The following is a 20,903-nucleotide window of genomic DNA, read 5'->3' on the forward strand; positions in this document are numbered from 1 at the left end:
TTCAGGGGTACAACAGGGTGTCCTTTGGACACCCCTCCACCCTTGAAATTGCATTCTTAATTTGCGAATTTTTAATGGTGAATTGCAAATTAAGAATGTCCTTCCATTCGATCCTATGGAATGGATGGGGAAGTATTCCTTAATTGCGAATCTCAATTAGAGAATCGCAATTAAGGAATTTTAAGAAATCGCTATTTTTATAGCGATTTCTTGATGCATTGCAGTTTGCAATTCCTTCATTGCGAATCCTTATTTTTCGCAATGAAGGAATCGCAAAATGCAATATTGATGCATGTGCCTGTATGTGTGGTCCTGTCAAGATTAGGTTTAAAACTTTAAATTGTAGATAAAGCAAACAGCAGCTCACTACTACGGATATCAGAGCTCCTTAAATTAAGCTCTTACTATACTGTACCAATGATGCATATTATCGTGCTATTCAATACTGATGCACTACTAAAAAATATACCAACCCTCATTATGAGGGTCAAGCAGCAACGTAAAGCTGGCAGTGAATATTGCCGATGCCTGGTGCAGGCTCAGGGAGGCACCTGCACCAGCCATCAGAGAGAATGTCTGGGACTGTTGAAATGCCAACTTAGCCTTAGGCGATTGATACACCAAAGTTACACCCCATTAATCATGCAGTACAGTGTCACACATACAGATAACCCGGTCACTTAAGGCATCAGCCCTGTAGGTCCCAAAACTATCTTTCAATCAGGTTGTCACTTCAACCTTCATTTGGGAGGTGAAGTGAAAACTATAAACTGAAGTATGCACAGTGAAAAGATAAAGCACTGAACAGATGTCAGCTTTCAGTTTCCTGCTTCAGAGCCTGAAATGGGAAGGAGTTATGTGCTTGCCGGAGGGTTCATACACCAGCAGATAAGGAGATAACTTAGACCAATGCAGGCAGATGAAGCCAGGTAACTTGAAAACATCAGTTAAAAGTCATCTATAGGGGTGTGGACAACAAAGGTGGCTGAGTGGATGTGATCCACTAGGGCTCCTCTACAAATCGGGAAGCAAAGTTTTGGTGTACGTGTGCTATGGGTCTTCGTGTGCGAGGCAACAAGAGATAATGGTGAACTAGAAGTGGGAGCACCACCTAAAAGGCATGATCCATCCCCCGGGTGACTAGATAACGAGGGATTGACAACAGCGTAGGCATTGTGGGGCCCCATTGAGGAGGACATGTGAAGGAGACTTGAGTCGTGCACTTGGCCTCGGACCTTGATTGCAGAAGGTGGCCAAATCGTATTCCCCTGGGGTGAATCAGAACGTAGAGTTGTGTTGTGGAGACCTATTGAAGCACTCACCCCGTCTCCAGACATAACTGCAGGTTGCCGAAGCACCAGCGTGATGCTGTTTCATTGGGGTTGTGGTGGTGGGCCCGGTGTAGTGCAAGTGTAGTGAAAGGAACAGGCAGTGTGAAAACAGCGGCCCCCCACTGGGGACCACCGTTGAGAATCTGGCAAGCAATGAGTGCCAGGACGGGCGAAGGCATTGACACTGGACCACGATGGCTAGAGAGGAGATCATACCTGCCTGATCCCAAGATGGCTGGACTGTCTAAAGCACACCAAAGCTCCTGATCATCGCTGGAGTGATCATTGAGTGGAGAGGCCTTGCATGCCCTGAGGTGGATAAGAAAGGGAGGGCTGAAGGCTTTTTTGAGAATGGCCCCCCTGCTTCACTAAGTGGACAAGATGTTTCCCTAATTTGGCTGACCTCAAAATGGTAAGGTAGTGAGATGCTGCAACCCCTATTCAAAGCCCCTGATTGAATTCCTTGTTTATGTCCCTGAATTCCACAAGTAGAATAGAGCAGAGTGAGAACTTGGTCACTCGGGGCATTTGTGTGCCGCACCCTGACCTGCACACATCGCCTTCTTTGCCACGGTCAACACAGAATGGGGGACCACGTGAGAACTAACAGGAACAATGTATCTCAATCTATGAAATGAAACACATATTGCCTGGGGAGGGTGACACCGGATGCGGGTCTCACTCACCATGAGACTTTGACAAGTAACTACCATGAAGATGGGGAGGGAGTGAGGTTAAGGATGATCCACCTGTTCAATGAGACTGTTTCTGAGGTTTTGAGAGTGAGCAGCCCACTGAGGAGGTAATACTTGCAGGTGCTGAAGAAGCGTGACAGCTGCCACTCCCCAAAGGCTACAGAAGCATTAAGGCATAGGCGGGGGAGAGAGGGGAGGGCTACCCTCGTTGTTTGGGACAGCTGAAGCACATGAGGAGAACATAAGGAACCTTTTCTCAGGACCCCTCTCTCTTGGCCTGAACGTCACAAATCTAGGAACATAAGTCACTTCGGTCTCCCTCTGCACAAGTCACTTTTCTCTGATTCCCCATCCGGCTTCCAGATGTCCCTAGAATCTGTAGTCACTGACTCTATGTTACCTAAAAAATCTCAAGCTAACACAGTGTCTAAGTAGTTCTCACTGACAGAGGCATGTGGGGGAACCCTCACAGGCAGTGCAGAAGGTAATATGGTGGTCTACTCACATCTCTGCAGGATTTCAACAGGGAACTACAAGGAGAACTCATGTCTGATTTGAACGCTGTAGTAAATCCAAATACACAGATGTAGGTTCCAAGAAGGTTTATTCCAGAGGAACAGCTTAACAACCACAGGTATGGAGATAGGTCTTAACAGCTTCAGCTCCACAGCAATCCAGTAGAAGTCAAGGCAAAACATTCTGAGAAACATAGAGTAGTTCCAAATGACATATGATAATTCCAAATGACATAGGTCATGGAATACCACACACCTCCCCCCTTTTAAAAAAAAAATGAAAAGAAAAACAAAAGGAAAAAAAAAAAACAATAAAAGTAACATATGAGCAATATTGGTTAATACTTAAGATCTAACATAATCCTTGAACTTGGAAGGAACACATTTGACACGCTCACTACGTCTTAAGGAAGTCTCCTCAAAGTCAGCATTCAGCGAAGAATTATCAATTTCTACAGAAGAACTAGGTAAAATGTCAGAATGAGTCCCTAGATTAGAACTATTTACAAATTTATTCTCTAAATTGTCATATACCTCATGTGTTCCAGGAAACCCATTTGAGCTATGGTCTAAGTGGAACTTCTCAGTAACAATAGATTTTTGAGTGGGAGGAACAAGTGTAGTACTGGTCTTGCATAAAGAGATTCGCCTCAAGTTCCATATTTTACCTCCTTCCACCCTGACAGCTTTGCTAAAAATCTCAATGACCTTGACAGGATCAGACCATTTACATACCCTCCTGTGTGGAAGTCCACCAGACTTTACTCGAACAAGGTCACCAATTTTGATACTACAAGAATTGTACTTTCTTTTTTCAGAATGTTGGATCATTCTTTCTTGGTACTTGCCAATTTTATCCTTCAATTCCTTAAAATCTACTTCGTAAGAAGAGTTACTTCTTAGCCACCAAGGTAAAAGCCTAGAACCTGGTTTCCTACCACGTAATAGTTCAAAAGGAGACAAACCAGTCACCGTATTGGGAGATAAGCGATAGGTCAACAAGGTCGCTTGAAGCGCTCTTCTCCACTTCAAGCCACTTTTCACAGCCAACTGGCAAGATTCCTTAATGACCCTGTTGAACCTTTCAACTTGGCCATTTGCCTGTGGAAAGTAATTTGAAGTTCTCTTGTGTTTGACACCACAATTACTTAGGAAATCTTCAAACTCCTTACTAATGAATTGTGGGCCATTGTCCGAAACAAGTTCTTCAGGTAGACCTTCTCTAGCAAAAATTTCATCAAGAAATTCAATGACATATTCTGAAGAAGTTCTCTCAACAATCTTCAATTCAGGCCATTTAGAGAAGTAATCAATAAGAACTAATGCAAACAACTCTTTTCCCGACTGGTAGCTAAAAGGTCCAATGATATCAATGGCTAATCTACGCCAAGGGCCATTGGCATATTCAATGGGAGTTGTGTCAACAGATACACTCTTAACAGACTTGTCGCTCAGAGAGCAGGGAGAACAATTCCTGACCCAATTATCCACCATGGCATCGACACCAGGCCACCAGTAATGTTCTCTGATCCTCCTTTTAGTAGTAGACATTCCCATGTGTCCCTCGTGTGCTAATTTGCAAATAGTCTCTCTTAGTTTCAAAGGAGGAACAATTTTATCAGATCTAACAATAATGTCTTGTGACAACATCAAATCATCCTTAACTTTGTAGAAGGATGCCAACTCACCAGAGAGTTTCCTCTCTTCAGGCCAACCTTTAATCAAGAAGTCCTTGACCTGAATTAAGACATGGTCATTCATCATAGCTTCAAACCAGTCTTTCTCAGAAAAACAGAAAGAACCTTCTTGATTCAAGATTACGTTGACATCAGCAAGTGAAAATGCAACATCGCAATCAACATTTTTACCAACAGTTACAGTTGCAGGAAAACGTGACATACAGTCTGCATGGACGTTCAGACGTCCTGGAACATACACGACCTCACAACGATATTCTTGTAGCTTGGCCGCTAACCTTGCTAAGCGAGCGGTAAGTACCCTACCACCACCAGCAGATAACATGGTGATCAGTGGTTTGTGATCAGTTCTTAGAGAGAATTTAGTTCCCCACAAGAATTGTCTAAAATGCTGGGATGCCCAAGTACAAGCTAGTAGTTCCCTCTCAATGGTTGAGTAATTTTTTTCAGCATCACGTAAAGCTCTAGAGGCATATGATACTACAAACTCACCAGATTTGTCTTTTTGCATTAATACAGCGCCTAAACCTACATTGCTAGCGTCAACATAGACGATACATTCCTTACCTACGGAATACGGTTTCAAAAATGGGGCCTCTACTATTTTGTGTTTCAGAATTTCAAAAGAATCTTGTTGTTCTTTTTTCCATTCAAACTTTGCATTCTTTTTCAGTAAAATCCTCAAAGGATGTACAATGTCTGAGTAGTTTTTTACAAACTTGCCATAGAATTCGGTGAGGCCCAAAAAGGAAAGGAGTTGCTCTTTAGATTGAGGTGCAGATGCATTCACAATACTCTGAACATGATTTACTTTTGGTTTGATGCCATTGCTCGAAATTTCATGGCCAAGGTACTCTACTTTATCCTGCCTAAACTTACATTTAGTGAACTTTAATGTGAGTCCCTTAGATTTGATTTTCTCCAAAACAGAAAATAAGTTCTTATCATGTTCAATGCAATCTTGCCCAAAAATCAAAATGTCGTCTTGGAAGGCTATGGCACCATTGCATTCCATTAGTAATTCTTTCATTAGACGCTGAAATACAGAAGCTGCACTTGCCAAACCAAAAGGCATGCGAAGGTATTGGAACATACCTTCTGGAGTGACAAATGCAGTCAACTTCCTGGAGTCCTCATGTAACTCCACCTGATGGTAGGCACTGGCTAAATCAATGGAAGAAAACACAGTGGCACCAGAAAGCGCAGAAATAAGTTCATGTATGTTTGGTAAAGGGTGTTTATCTATCCATATTTCTTTGTTAAGACTGCGAAGATCCGCACATAAGCGCAATTCGCCTGTGCTTTTAAGAGAAATTACAATGGGCGAAACCCAAGGGGAGGATTCGATGGGTTCAATTATATTCCTTTTGACTAAGTCATCCAAAATTTCTTTCAATTTGGGTCTGTAGGCCAAAGGAACATTCCTCACTCTATGTCTTACAGGCAAAGCATTATCATTCAAGATGATTTTGTGTTTGAAGTCTGCATATTTTCCTAATTCATCACTAAAAATCTCAGGAAATTTCTCAAGTACTAATTTAGTGAAACTACTGTTGGATACATCTACTGTTAAGTTCACCATGGAATCAGTAATAGACTTTTGAAAACGAGGTTCATCAACATAGACTGGAGGATTAGCATTGGGATCTAATTTGATTCCTAGACAACGTTGATGAGGCCAACCAAGAATGGATACACCTTTAGTGGATACATAGACTTTTCCCATCATATCCCAATTCTTAAAGTATAGCTTAGCCCAGAAAAAACCTTCTAAGGAGATTCTTTGTCCCGTGTAACCACCAGGGTAAATGTCTGGACTTAATAATTCTCTATGACTCCACAATTGTTCAAAAATATTTTTGCCGATAATGGTGTACCAAGCACAAGAATCAGTAAAAATCTCTACAGGTTTACCATCCATAATAATAGTACAAGAGGGGAATTTTTGCTGAACACATTCATCGACAGAAAGTATACAGTTCAAACTGTTAAGAACCTCCTCTTCTTCAGGAGATATGTAGTTAATTCTCTGACCTGATCTGCATACATTACCAAAGTGCCCTTTTTTCTTACACTTTACACAAATTTTATCCCAGGCAGGACAGCCTTTGTAATTACCCACATGAGTGGAACTTCCACATCTGTAGCAGAGAATAGTATTCTTTTTGACAAAATTTCTATTGTCATAGGAATTTTTAACAAATTCTTTTTTAAAATTAGTTTTGTTACCAGAAAAACCTGAAATCGGCTGATTTTTGACAATGGCTACTTCAACATCAGGAATATTTGTTTTCTGATTTCTCCCTCTTATTTCGGATACGAATATTTCTGAATGTTCTATGCCTTTAGCTATGTTCACTACTGCAGATAATGTGGTTTCAGTCCCTAACCAAAGTCTCTCTTGGATCTTTTTGCTCTTAGTCTTCATCATTATTTGATCCCTAAGGACTTGTTCGTAAGATATAGTTTCGAATGCACAGGTGCAAGCAAGTGAACGTAATGCTGCCACGTAATCTTCAATTGTTTCATCAGGTTTCTGCTCTCGAGAATAGAATTTGAACCTTTCCATTACGGTGTTTATTCTTCTGCCGAATCGAATTTTCATTTGTTTGGCAGCTTTATCAAACACATCCATATCACCAGCATCATCTAAGGGTGGTAAGTTGTCGAATTCTTTAATTCCAGCACCCCCTAGACAATGTCTCAAGAGAGCGAGTTTTCTTTTAGCAGAACAACCATCTTTTTCTAATACTTCTACATATGCAATGAACATGGGATACCAAAGATCCCATTCTATTGAAGGATCACCTGCAACTTGAAGAAAATGAGGAGGAGCAGAAATATTAGACATTTGTAAATACAGATGAAAATAAACAATATAAGTAATTGAATTATCCTGAAACCTGAAAAATAAGAATATTAGTGTAACTGGTGTGCAAATCACCGTAGTAATGGATTTGCTGAAAATGTCGTTTTTCTCTGTAAAATGAGGATTTGCTGAAAATGTCGTTTATTCTCTGTAAAATGACTGAAGTCTTTGCTGTTTATTCTATTGTAATTCAGAGTATATTTCCTTAAAGATCGCTTAAGAATGTGAGAAGAAGCAGGAATGAGTCTTGAGTAACTTTGAAATGTTACCGGTAATCGCGAGGAAATTACTTCAGCCCTTCACCAATATGGCCGCCAAGAGCGTCACGCATGCGCAATGACGTGCGCAATGACGCGTGTATCCCAGGATGCAACTGCGCGTCAATAACAATGGCAGGGCGAGGAGACTCGAAGAACGCCTCGTGAAAGAAACGAACTACGAGGTTCTCGAGGTGAGTCTCTTTAAAAGTAAACAAGCAGGGAAACGCACTCCCGTGTAGGAAAATGAGAAAACGTGCAACAAGTATTTTCGGGTTTGTGATGCCTGGAACACACCGCTCGATAGGTGCGGTCGAAAAGGCAACAAATCGAAAGTTGGTAAAGTCAATGAAAAAAGAAAACTTACATTTGTTCACGTTTCTCGCGTTTTCATGAAACAGGTCTTCTGCACAATTGAAGTAAAAGTCTTGTCTCACGTTTCAAAATAAGCAGGTATCTCACACTGAGGATGTAGATTCTTTAGAGATTGAAAAGGATAAAAAAAAAATGACCAATCCAGGAGAAAAAGAAGTGAACGCTGTTTCCTTCTGAGAACTGGATCCCCAATCGTCGCCAGCAATTATGTAGTAAATCCAAATACACAGATGTAGGTTCCAAGAAGGTTTATTCCAGAGGAACAGCTTAACAACCACAGGTATGGAGATAGGTCTTAACAGCTTCAGCTCCACAGCAATCCAGTAGAAGTCAAGGCAAAACATTCTGAGAAACATAGAGTAGTTCCAAATGACATATGATAATTCCAAATGACATAGGTCATGGAATACCACAAACGCCTCCTTGGAAACACTTCGGTCTGATATCCAAATTCAACTAACGTCACTCTAGCATGACGTTTATTCCCTGGGTACCTGCACCCTTGATTTAGAAGCTAAAATGCGGGAGCTCAACCACGGCTTTGGCCAGATGGAAGAATTGGTGAAACTCCTTCATGCACACCTACAAGCTGTCATCCTAAAATGCAAAGATCTTGAGAATAGATCTCAGAGGGACAACATTCGCCAACGCAATCTGGATGAGGGGGGGGGAGAGGTGTGGCGCAGCGGCTAGAGCAGCTCACTCTGAAAGGCTTGGCTCACGGTTCGATTCCTGGCACCGGTGGCAGCTCAGCCTAGCACCATGTGGGTAATAGCTCACATAATCTTCCTAATGGCCCCCAGTGCCTTGCAACCCTTAGGGGTGATTAGGTTGTGCTTTACAAATACCTGATTGACAGAGGGGCTGAACTTGGAGGCATTTGTCACAGGCAAATTCTCTGAACTCCTAAGCTTCTCCGGTATGAAAGTCAAAATCAACAGGGTCCACAGAGTTGGACTTCCAAGTCCCGGAGGAAACAAATGGCCATGAGATGCCTTAGCCAATCTTCACTCTTTTAAAATAAAAGAGGCGATCCTGCAGGCAGCACGGAAGTCCAAGGAATATCCTTTCAAGGTCCCTCATGTTCTCACTACAAATATATAGCCCCCTTCACCACGGCACGCCACATGCAGTTCTGCCCTGTCACAGAAAAGCTACGGCAAGACAACATAAAGTACAGATGGCGTAATCCATTGGCCTTGCATCCAGCTACCATAACAAGAATCATCATGTTTCCATCCTTTCTGAGGCGGTGAATGTGCTGGGTCTCCCACTCTCTGAAACACAACAGCTCAGAGATGTTGCAACTGGTCCCCCAGAACTACAATGGAGCATTGAGACAGAGGCACGTGGCAGACACAGTCTCACCCATGCTTGCAACGAAAATGATGATGCACATGAATCTAAAAACCTCACACCCAGCACGTCCACAGGATGAGACTAATTATTACTTGGCTGTTAGCCTTACTTTTGTATTTGTAGGCAACACTCTGATTTATAGCTTTGCTGGCTCACGCTGTTTCTCCTGGGGGGAGGACTGATACAGGGGACTTATAAACACTACTTGGGATGTACCGATCTGTACACGAAGCCACTATAAGAATATTAGAAGATTTCACTGTATCTTGACTCCTTTAGGCGACATCTAGCTTGCTCTAGTGGATATTGACCTATACGTCTTCTCCGATGTTCTTCCCTATCGAGCAAATGGTTTTGCTGGGATCTTCACTTCCCATTTGTTTATGTTTTCAGTTTTGTTTTGAAGATTTTGTTTAAATTTACTGGCACATGGGAACGGTCAAATACATTTGCCTTGATGAGGGAAGGGAAGGTCATTCAAACACAGAGGGCTGGACAAACTGGAGCGGGTGGGAGGACTGTTACTGACCACGACCCACTCAAATGCAGCAGAGCAGAGGGCCCCACTGGTTGATAAATAATGGTGGTCACTACACTTACCTGGAACATCAAAGGGCTTAACTCACCTGGCTCCACATGGATAGGGCAGTGACTGGAGGATATATCTGGGAACTCCTGTGGGAGCCTAAAGCACACTGACCACTTAATGCCTATCTCAGTACTTCCACAAAGAGTTTGGGATGAGATTAACCACACAGCAGCATGGACCACCTTCCCCTACCCCTTCCCACTGATTCACTATAACCGAAAATCCCCCCCAGCTTTGAAACCAGGAATCTTTTATGAATAGATTGAAGGGGGGCTACCTTACCATTTCAGACCTCCTACACAACAATATCCTCACCTTCGAGCACTGTCAACAGGACATCCAATTTCTGGTGTCAGAACACTATTACTGTACACAACTTAGACACTGGGTCCTGAACCCAGGTACTTGCTTGGCGGCCACTAGAGAACTCAATCCCATTGAACGTTTTGTGAAATGCAGATTGCTTCTGAGAAGTGTGTGTCCTTTCTCTACTTCTTACTGCTCTCAACACTCATTACAACTCAGCCACGACACATGGGTTTTTGGGAACAGGCACTTGGCAGTTCTAATTCTGAAGTGCAGTGGGGCAGGCTTTGGAAAGACATACCTAGGTTCAACCGTTCACTAGGGGTATGGGAGGCCCACTATAAAGTACTATATGATTGGTACCTCTACCCTACCAAACTGAGAAAAATCTTTTCCAATGCTTCAGACTCTACAGACCCCTCCAGGATACCAGCAGGCCCTGGCATGCTGGGGGGCGGAGGGGGGGGGGGTTATGGCATGCTGGGACATTTTAGGCACATCTAGTGGGACTGCCGTATGATCCGCCCATTCTGGGTTGAAATACTAGCCTATAATAATGACATTCTGGACTACCCAATCCCAGATGATCCAAGTTTCACACTTTTGGGCCTAAGAGATGATTCCCTTAAACATCAAACCGTGGGTGACCACTCCATACTATGGCAGAGTCTCGGTCAGCAAACTGTCAGTAGCGTCCACCTGGAAATGGACAGAAGCAGCTTCACTGACACAATGGTCCGATTATGGCAAGCTCTCACGATGGAGAATATGGCAGACATCCTCTCTGATAACGTAAAAAATGTTTAATATATTTAGGGTCCGTTGGTAACGTATCTCTCTAGAGGTCTCCCTCTGTGTGCATGTCCAATATGCACAAGAGAGCACTTCATCTCTTTCAATTCTAATAAATACTCTTTAGCTGATCACTGAGGAACTGTAACCGCCCTTTTATGGACATGACCCTATCTGGTGATAGACACAGACTACATACAACAGTTGTAGCCTTGAACACGAAATGTTCCTCCAATGTGCAGTTTGTTTAGGAGTGACGGAGTGGAGGGAGGGGTGGTATTGGTTGAAACATGGACTTATTGTTTTATGTACTCACAGCGGTAGGTAGCGATAATTTGCTCAGTAGTATTATAACCCTGCAGACAGTAGACACTGTACCTTCTATTAGATATTGTGTACAATGCTGTGGGGATCGTACTAATATGCGCTGTAATGATGTGATTTTAAAACTCCAACAAAGAAAGTTTTGACAAAAAGAAAGTAATCTGCAAGCAAGTGTGCGTGTGTTGTTGAGAGTGTATGTAAATGCGTGTGTTCGTGAAAATTAGTGAGTGAGTAACTGGTAGTTGAGAATTAGAACATCAGATTGAGAATAAGTGAGACTGAGAGTAAATTAAGAGTAAATGCAAGTGAATGTTGAGAATGAATGAGTGTGAGTGAGTGACTTAGGGTGATTGGGTGTGAGTGAAAGTGAGTGAGAGTGAGTGACAGGGCCAGACGCGGGTAGGTCCCACGGTTCGGAGGACCGCAAGCTGAGTACTTCCTCCATCACCATATTTCGAGCATTCTGGACGTCAAGGCTGGGGCCAAAACCCCCAACCCCCCTTCTAGGTGTTTTCCAGAAGGTAGACCTCACTTTACCTCGTTTTACCAACCTTTTCAATTCCACACAGGACTACCACATGAGACGAGACTACAGAGGATGGGACCTTCATTATAAGTACACATACCGTCCCCTCTAGAGGAGATGAGGATCCCCCTGTCCTGAATAAATGCCAAGATCCGACTGGTCGATTTAGGGCATGAAACATGTCGACAACCTCCACCCGACACACATCACCCTGAGCTTAAGCGGCTATAATATTCCATCTTCAGCCAGGACTTTTTAGTCGGTTGTTTTTATTTATAGCATAGGAGCACAGCAAATACAATTGTTTTTTGGGAGTCCCATAGCTATTTCTTAAACCACACTTTTTGCTCCCCTTTTCTACTCACCACACATATGCCCCAACACCACTTCTTAGCTTCACATTGGGAACCAGAGAAAACCTCCGGCCCAGAGTCCCCCTGCGGGGCCCGTTGGGCATTGCAGCGCCAGCCCAACGAGTAGATGCCCGATGATGAAGGATAAACCCCTTTGGGGTGTATGAGGGCTTGTTCTTCTAATTGGAGCTATTCCATCATTAGCCTTTTTCCCCATTAGGAACACTTGGTACCTACAACTTCAAACTCCTTCCTTCCTTCCTTTCTTCCTCCCCTCCCCCTCCTTAGGAATTGTATATCCTTGCGTTTGTCATGACAGGGAAGTGAGCCAGAAGAGCCAAACTGTGAGTTGAGTGAAGGAGTCAAAGTGAGTGTGTACAAGTGACAGTAAGTGAGAGTCAGACTGAGAGTGAGTGAGCGTAAAAGTGAGTGCACATAAGTGAGTGGATGAGTGAAAGTGAACCTGAATGAGTGTGTGTTATGCTTATAATTCTGCCTCAGGCCCTGGCATACTGGAGGTAATTATTGGCATATGGAGTACACAGACCACAATGCTGATGCTAGCATACTTTCCTGACATTCTAGAGGTAACGTTTAAAATATGGGTCCCCTAACCATTTTGGATGGTGTCAATGAAATAATTCTGGTACTAGTATATTGTACGTAATTCTTGGCATAAGGGGGCAATGATTCCATTTGTGAGCTTGACCTCAAGCCTGTCTTTAATAATAATAATAATAATTCTGAGTTTTTAAAGCGCCTGGTTACACCTGCCGGTGTGTCCCCGTGCTATCAAGGACTGAATAGCAGCTAAGAGAGGTATCTCAAGACATGCTCCGGAAAATTAGGACTTAGGGAACAGGAGAGTTTTCAGCTCTTTCCGGAACAGCACCTCAGAGGGCTCCACACGAAGCATATGTGGGAGGGATTTCCATCTTCGTGCGACTAAGTAGCGAAAAGAGCGTCCTCCCATTCTTGCCCTATTAATTCTAGGGACCAAGAACAGGCCTGCGCCCATGGAACGCAGGAGCTGTGTAGGCTTATAAGGAAGAAGCAGAGTGTGCAAAAGACAGGGCCCCTTTCCATGGGCAATCCTGTGACTGATACAAAGTGCTTTGAATTTTATGCGTTCCCTGACAGGGAGCCAATGCAGTGTCTCCAAGGCTCTTTTTGAAGAGGCTCTCCTGGGAAGCTGTAACACCAATCTCGCGGCTGCGTTCTGGATACGCTGTAGTCTTAAGGTACAACTTGCATTAGCTCCCAGGTAGAGGACATTCCCATAGTCTAGCCTGGAAGTAACCAAGGCATGGACCAGGGCCCCTCTGGCAGAAGCTGAGAGAAGGTCAAGTGTCTTTCTTAGACTGCGGAGGATTCCAAAGCATGTCCCTGCGACACGCCGAGTATGGTAATCATAGGACATTCTGGAATCCAACCACATGCCCAGATTCTTAACTTGATCCTTGGGGGCAGGTAATGGTCCCAATGCCTGAGGCCACCAGGCAGAGGTCCACACCGAGGGGGACTTACCGACAATGAGCACCTCAGTTTTGTCCCCGTTCAGCCTGAGACAGTTTTTTGCCATCCACCCTGCCAGATCTTGAAGGCAGGATGCAAATCTACTGGCTGCATGCTGAGCTGGCTGTGACAAGGCCACAACCAGCTGAGTATCATCGGCATAAGTTATTACCTCTATCCCATACTGCTCAGAGATAGTAGCCACTGGCGCTACATACAAATTAAACAGGGTAGGGCTGAGGCTGGAACCCTGGGGAACACCCTGCTTAAGATCCAGAACCTCTGACCCATATGCACCCTGTTCCACATAGAAGCTGCGGTCATGGAGGAAAGATTCCAACCATGACCAGGCTCTCCCAGTCACTCCACATTTCCTCAGACACTGTAGCAGAGTATGATGAGCTACAGTGTTGAACGCAGCGCTGAGATCAAGAAGAATCAGCGCTGCTGTCTGACCCTCATCTACAAGTTTCCTCAATGCCTCTCTGGAGAAGAGAAGATTCAGTGTAGTGAAAGGCACGGAAGCCAGCCTGGGAGGGATGGTAGAGCCTATGTGCCTCGATGTGAGCCGTCAATTGTTGGTTTGCCAGTTTTTCGGCTATTTTAGAGAAGTAGGGGAGGAGGGAGATCAGCCATAGATTGTTTAGTTGAGTTATACTGATTTGTGGCCTTTTATTAAGTGGAAGTACAACAGCCTGCTTCCATGTTTTCGGCACCTTGCCGGATTCGAATGACAGAGCTAAGAGATACCTCCATACTGCCACTCAGAATTTTGGCAGGGGCTGGATCCCTGGGGGAGCCTGATTTGACCCCACTCGCTACTGCTATTAGCGTAGCCTCATCCGGGACCGAGAATATGCTGATGCAGTCCTCCTCCAAGATAGAACCTTCCATTGGCGGATCACCGCTGAGGCCAGTCGTGGCCTCTTTAGGAAAGGTGGTATAAATATCTTGTACTTTCTTGTGGAAAAAAACAGCAATTTGGTTGCATAATTGTACAGGAGAATCTGCTTGTTCGCTTCTAGAAGCCAGCGATGATATCTCCTTATAAACTACAAAATGTTCTTTGGTCGAGCACTCAGCCTTATCAATACGATCAGTAAAGTAAATTGAGCGGGTTTTCCTAATCAAGGCGTGGTAGCGTCTAAGACTATCTTTGTACGCCTTACCTGCCTCTGGAAGATAACCCTTTCTCCAAGCTCTTTCCATACGTTTACATGCTGTTTTAGTTTCATTCAGCTCAGCATTAAACCAGGGAGCTGATTTAGTTTGGCGCAATGGACCATTCATCGACCAGGGGGCGGTCAGATCTATGGCCATCTCAATGTCACATCACTGGAGTCAAGCTATCCAGGCTGAAGGAGGCTGATAGCCAGAAACCGGTCCTTGGATGTTTGATTCCGGTCTAGGAAAGACATGGCTTGGTTGTTCGGGCTGGACTGTTCCCATGAGGCACAGGGTCAAGGCTGATTTGCATATAGACATTGTCTGACCTAGGGTGGTGTGGAGTGCAAAAAAACGATGGATTTAGGCCCAGATCTTTGTACTGGGGTGAATGTAAGACATTGTTCTGCATTCTGTCCATCAACTGTGTTTTTTGCAATTTTCACCCCGAGTGTGCTGGGTATGCTCAGACGTGAGTCCCAGGCTCTCCACATCACTGGAGTCAAGCTATCCAGGCTGAAGAAGGCTGATAGCCAGAAACCGGTCCTTGGATGTTTGATTCCGGTCTAGGAAAGACATGGCTTGGTAGTTCGGGCTGGACTGTTCCCATGAGGCACAGGGTCAAGGCTGATTTGCATATAGCCATTGTCTGACCTAGGGTGGTGTGGAGTGCAAAAAAACGATGGATTTAGGCCCAGATCTTTGTATTGGGGTGAATGTAAGACATTGTTCTGCATTCTGTCCATCAAGTGTGCTTTTTGCATTTTTGCCCTCCCCACAAAAGGCACAGCAGCCGCGGCGGACCGGGGTCGGCAAGGAGGGTGAGTGTTTAAATGCCCCCAACAGTATGAGTCACAGTGCCTCAACTCACAGTATAAAATAGTAACAATTAAAATATTTCACAAGTTTAAAACGCTGAGCACAAGAGCACACGAGTTGCACACTATACAGATTTTATCAAATAAAAGACAATTCACGAGTGCTTAAGAAATACGGTGCCTCTAGGCTACTCACAGTCCGCTGCGCGATGGTTCCAGCCTTGCCTAAATACCCTTCCTTCCGGCGGACGACTAGACTGCGTCCTGCCGGAAGTAGGGATTCTGAAGACTAATGGTTGCCGCCCTCCGCTCAAACGGCACAGCAGCTGCGGCGGACCGGGGTCGGCAAGGATGGTAAGTGTTTAAATGCCCTCAACAGTATGAGTCACAGTGCCCCAACTCACAGTCTAAAATAGTGACAATTAAAATATTTCACAAGTTTAAAACGCTGAGCACAAGAGCACACCAGTTGCACACTATACAGATTTTATCAAATAAGAGCCAATTCACGAGCGCTTAAGAAATGCGGCGCCTCTAGGCTACTCACAGTCCGCTGCGCGATGGTTCCAGCCTTGCCTAAATACCCTTCCTTCCGGCGGACGACTAGACCGCGTCCTGCCGGAAGTAGGGATTCTAAAGACTAATGTTTGCCGCCCTCCGCACAAATGGCACAGCAGCCGCGGCGGACCGGGGTCGGCAAGGATGGTAAGTGTTTAAATGCCCCCAACAGTATGAGTCACAGTGCCCCAACTCACAGTCTAAAATAGTAAAAATTAAAATATTTCACAAGTTTAAAACGCTGAGCACAAGAGCACACCAGTTGCACACTATACAGATTTTATCAAATAAGAGCCAATTCACGAGCGCTTAAGAAATGCGGCGCCTCTAGGCTACTCACAGTCCCAAGTCACAAATTGGTAAGTGGCATTCTGTGTATGACAGTTAACCTTTTAGTAGATGATTGTGGCAGAGGATTGGAAAGTAACTGAAAATTGTTAGACACAAAATAGATATGCGATCATCAATTTCCGTGAGACCTTAGTTAATCTGGCTGCCACAGACGGAAAGATGATACTGCACATTTTAATTGTCCCTGAGAACATCTGTGCAATACAGAAATGATACAACTGAAAAATAGCACACTTTTCCCACAGGCTATTGAGTTGAGTTGCTCATGATAGCTACCACTGCCCACGCAGCCACATTTCAGTGCTCAGGGTGGGCTTAAATCCATGGAAGATTGATAGTAAAATAAAAGCGGCCCTGATCCAACCAGATGGTATTTGTAAATGTGGCCTAGGAGTAAGAAATGATATTTTACATTACTGCTTGATTGTACATGGATTTTAGCTGTTTGAAAAGTGTTTTTACGTCCATTATTTTTAAAGTACAAGGTGAATACACGTATGGATGCTATTGATCTCCTTACAGAAATGTCTTTTTTGGATATTACAATTGCGTTAGGGATGTTTCTGAAAGCAACAAGAGCATCTGTAATGGAGTCAATTAAGGAGGATGGAAGAGTCTAAGATTTTAAGATTTTAAAATACGGAGTATCCTAATATTAGGTTTTAATGGTTTTAAAATTGTATAGAGTGTTTAAAATGAATTGTGGTTTAATTATCTTATTGCTTTGTGGATCCATTGTTTTATGTATGGTTTATAGACTATTGTCTAAATAAACATTGTTTATCATCATCAGTGCTCAGGGTAACAAAAGTGCATACTAGTACAACGTGAAAGGTACCAAGTTATACAAATGCTAAGAAATATCGTGAAATTCACCCATGCCTGTTGTAGATAGATATTCCAATACATAAAAGGTCAAATGCCATTGAGAGGTCCAGACAGTCAACAAACCGTGAATCTAACACTATTAAATCAAGGTCTTAAAAAATGAGTACAAATATGCGGTATACAACCTTAAGCACGCATCTTTTAGCACGCACTACCATTACCACGCATCTGTTACAACGCATACCATTACAACGCATAGCGCTTTGAGGCGATCTGACTTAGGGAATGGCTAGTGAATAGGTTAATTTACTATCCAATAAACTTCCCTAGTGTCCACGGGGACTGGTGTTGGAATAGTAAATTAAACTATTCACTATCCAGCACCCAAAGCACTATGCGTTGTAAAGGTATCGCGTTGTAAAAAATGCGTGGTAATGGTATGCGTGGTAAAAGTGTGCGTGCTAACATCATACATCCAAATATGCGCTTTGCATCATGTGGATTTTAGGTAGGCTTGCGAAACAGGTGCTGACGTACTCACATTTAGTGTTCATAAAAGTATGCTCATTACAGAGACTTTTAAAGGCATAGGCAAAGTGGACTCTGGCCCAGGCCCCCAGCCTTTCAGCCTCCCACCCCTTCAGAATCAGCTCTATTCTGCAGTGTCTTGCCCTGATAATCTTGAACAATTATTAAACAGATAGTTTCATATACAGTTTTCCTTTAATTTATTTTCAATGTGAGTGATGTGTTTTATGCAACATCCATAAGTATTAGTTGTAAACACGTTTAGAATTTGGAACAGTGTGTCTGGGCACGGTCAGCGACATGGCCAAAGAGGGCATAAAATATCTGAAACTGGATCATAAATTCAAAGCTATTCGAAAAGGCCCCCAAACAATACGTTAGGCCCAGGCCTCCCAAAATCCTTAAAATGTCCCTGCATTTAGAGCCTGTTATTGGTTGCGTCACAGAGAAGGCGTGCCTTACCTTGCATTGACAGAGCGTGCACTCCGTGCCGTGCTTGATCCAAGACGATCCTGTGAAACGCACTGCATTTATCTCATCAACGCACGTCTTCGTGATGTCATTACGGATGGTGTCTGCTTGGCATGGGTCTATGACACAGCGCGGGCAGCACTCACCCTCGTGGAGCACACTGAATTCACATTCAACTGTGGGACAGGGCAATGGCCAGCAGTCAACTTCCCCTTGCTGAAATTAAACGCAGAAAGATTTTCATTATTATTGTGAACAATTTTTCGTGTAGCACATTTCATGGGTTGAGCCAGGACGTATGATGAAAGCATATTTGTGATTGCAAACCCTAGAAGTTAAGAAAAACATCACAGCGATTGCACCAGAAAAGAGATTTCCCATAACATACAAAATCCTTTTCACGAGTCAGAAAGGCTTATGTGAGCCGTTTTGAAGCCCAAACAGCAGGGAGTGTGTAAGAGGCAGCTACCTCCTGTTTAAGAGTTGTAAGGGTATGTATCAAAGATTTGTGTGACCGTAATTTGTAAATCATGTTTGATGGCGTTAGAAAGAGCAGGCAGCGTTGCAGAGGAATCCATAACACCGAACGTGAACTTTTTATTAATGCAGCCCCTGTCCCCAGGGGCGGATTGGCAAGGCGGGCATTCGGGAATGGGCCGAAGGGCCGGTGCCTCAGTGCCCTCTGTGGGCCGTTTTTTTCTCCCCTGTCCCAGTCCACAGAGAGTGGACTAGGAAAAGGGGAGAAAGAAAGCGGCCCATAGAGTGCACAGAGACAGACAGAGAAAATGAAAGCAGCCTCGCTGTGCGGCCGGACAGCGATTGTCAGCTGTGGCCTCTCCTTCACCCCTGCCCTGCCAAGCAATCAAGCTGAGGCTGGGCTGGGGAGGGGCGATTGTTTGAAAGAATCGGCCTCCCTGGGGTCCAGGTGTTTCTCAGGCCTTTGAGCCATTTGCACCTTGGCCCCCTGGCGCCCATGCAGCCCAGAAACGGTGTTAGTCTTAGCACCTCGCCCACAGCCCTTCACATTCAGGGCATAGTGGACGAGGAAGAATGGGTCTTGCTGTGGGGGCCAGGTGATGTTTGGAATTTTTTATTTAATTTATTTATTTATTTATGCAATTTTATATAGCGCGGACTTTACCCGAAGGTGTCACAGCGCTTCACATAAGGAACAGCAATAATACATGAGGAGAAAAATTACAAGTGGACAAATTACAAAAGCAAACGTTAAGTTACATGAATCAAAAGTGATAATAGTGAGCAACCAAAATACATGAGGTAGCAATCGGTACATTACAGCAGGAAAAAGGGATATGTGTGCAGGTTACAAAAGCGAACAAAATACAAGTAGAGGAATAATACTGCAATAAATGGCAGACACTCCAGCACAAGAACAAATGTTACGTAGGCAATGGTGGCACTTGTGCAAGCATCTAAAGCAAACAAAAGTGAGAGGTAGCATACAGTGTGATACCAGAGAAAAGTGACGTGTGTAAGTTACAAAAGGGTACCATACACAGGTACAAGGGTAATACTACAGTAAATGGTAAACACTCAAACTGCAAGAACACACTGGGAAGGCACTTCCCATGCACCAGCTTCACCTCAGCCTCCCCCCTGGCTACCTGGCTACCTTGGATGACCCAGAAAGCTGTGTTTTGTGCTCCCCTGCCAGGACATTTTCCCGAGGCCTGGAGGGCTGGTTAATTTACTAATTGCAGGGGCCTTACCTCTGTTCATGTGCTCCTGAGCTGAAGGTCTGGGAGGGCTAAATAGGTTAGTAATAGCAGGGGCTTTGCTGCTTTTCAGGTGCTCCTGTGCTGGAATAATTTTGTGACAGAAAGGGGCCTTGCTATTTTTTTAGTTTCTCAGCATGTAGGCCATTGGCACCTTTGCCCTGTGTCCTGTGCAAGAACAGTATCCTCCCACTTTCATTCCTTGTCTGTGCAAATAGTGTTTCATGAAAGGGCACGCCCCTTGAATGTGGGCCACGCCCCTTAAATATGGGCCACACCTCTTGAATGTGGGCCACTTTTTTCGTCAGTGCCCGGGCCGAATTGTGATCCCAATCCGACCCTGCCTGTCCCCTTTAATGGGACGGAGGCTTCTTTAAAAAAAAACATGACTGCTGTCTGAGAATGCAAATGCAGGAGCAGAGGTCTGGCCCGTTTGCAGCCAATCACGACGGGCTCAAATTGTGCCCAGTCTAATATTCATTCTGCAGGTCATTGTTGTGACCCCCTCCTGCCAATGGACAGCGAGAGATGAATTTACAACTGAAAATTAAGGCGGGGGACGGATTAGTTAACAGAAAGACGGTATATATAATATTCCACGGACCATTTTATTTACTAGCATTATATTATGAACGAAAAACTTAAATGTTAACATAATAAGCACCAGAAGTGTGTAACTCTGGATCTTTGACAATTTTGGACACTTAGTATTGATAAATGTACAGAGCAGGGTCAGGCAATACCTCAGTGTCACAATTGTAGGTATCATTCAAAATATATTCTCAGCTGGATAATTCCAAAATCTTAGAATATGTTGCTTTCACCTAAAATGATTTTAATTCCAAATTTTTAATAAAATGGCAAAAATAAATCATTTGAAGGAAGTGCAATAGCAAAGGAAAAATCTGATCCTGAACTTTGAGAAACGTCCAAATCTACAAATAGT

General features: G+C 43.9%; 1 protein-coding gene across 1 annotated transcript in view; it reads right to left on the minus strand.

Annotated features, from left to right (window-relative positions):
• The window catches only part of NELL2 (neural EGFL like 2), a 1,025,546-nt gene that overhangs the window by 17,422 nt on the left and 987,221 nt on the right, over positions 1-20,903 (minus strand). Inside the window, exon 19 of the mRNA XM_086919530.1 lies at positions 18,213-18,437. Coding sequence (XP_086775656.1) covers positions 18,213-18,437 — 225 coding nt within the window. The remainder of the gene's footprint in view (positions 1-18,212; positions 18,438-20,903) is intronic.

Source organism: Lissotriton vulgaris, chromosome 1_1 (genome assembly GCF_964263255.1).
Source record: "Lissotriton vulgaris chromosome 1_1, aLisVul1.2, whole genome shotgun sequence".
Taxonomy (NCBI): Eukaryota; Metazoa; Chordata; class Amphibia; order Caudata; family Salamandridae; genus Lissotriton; species Lissotriton vulgaris.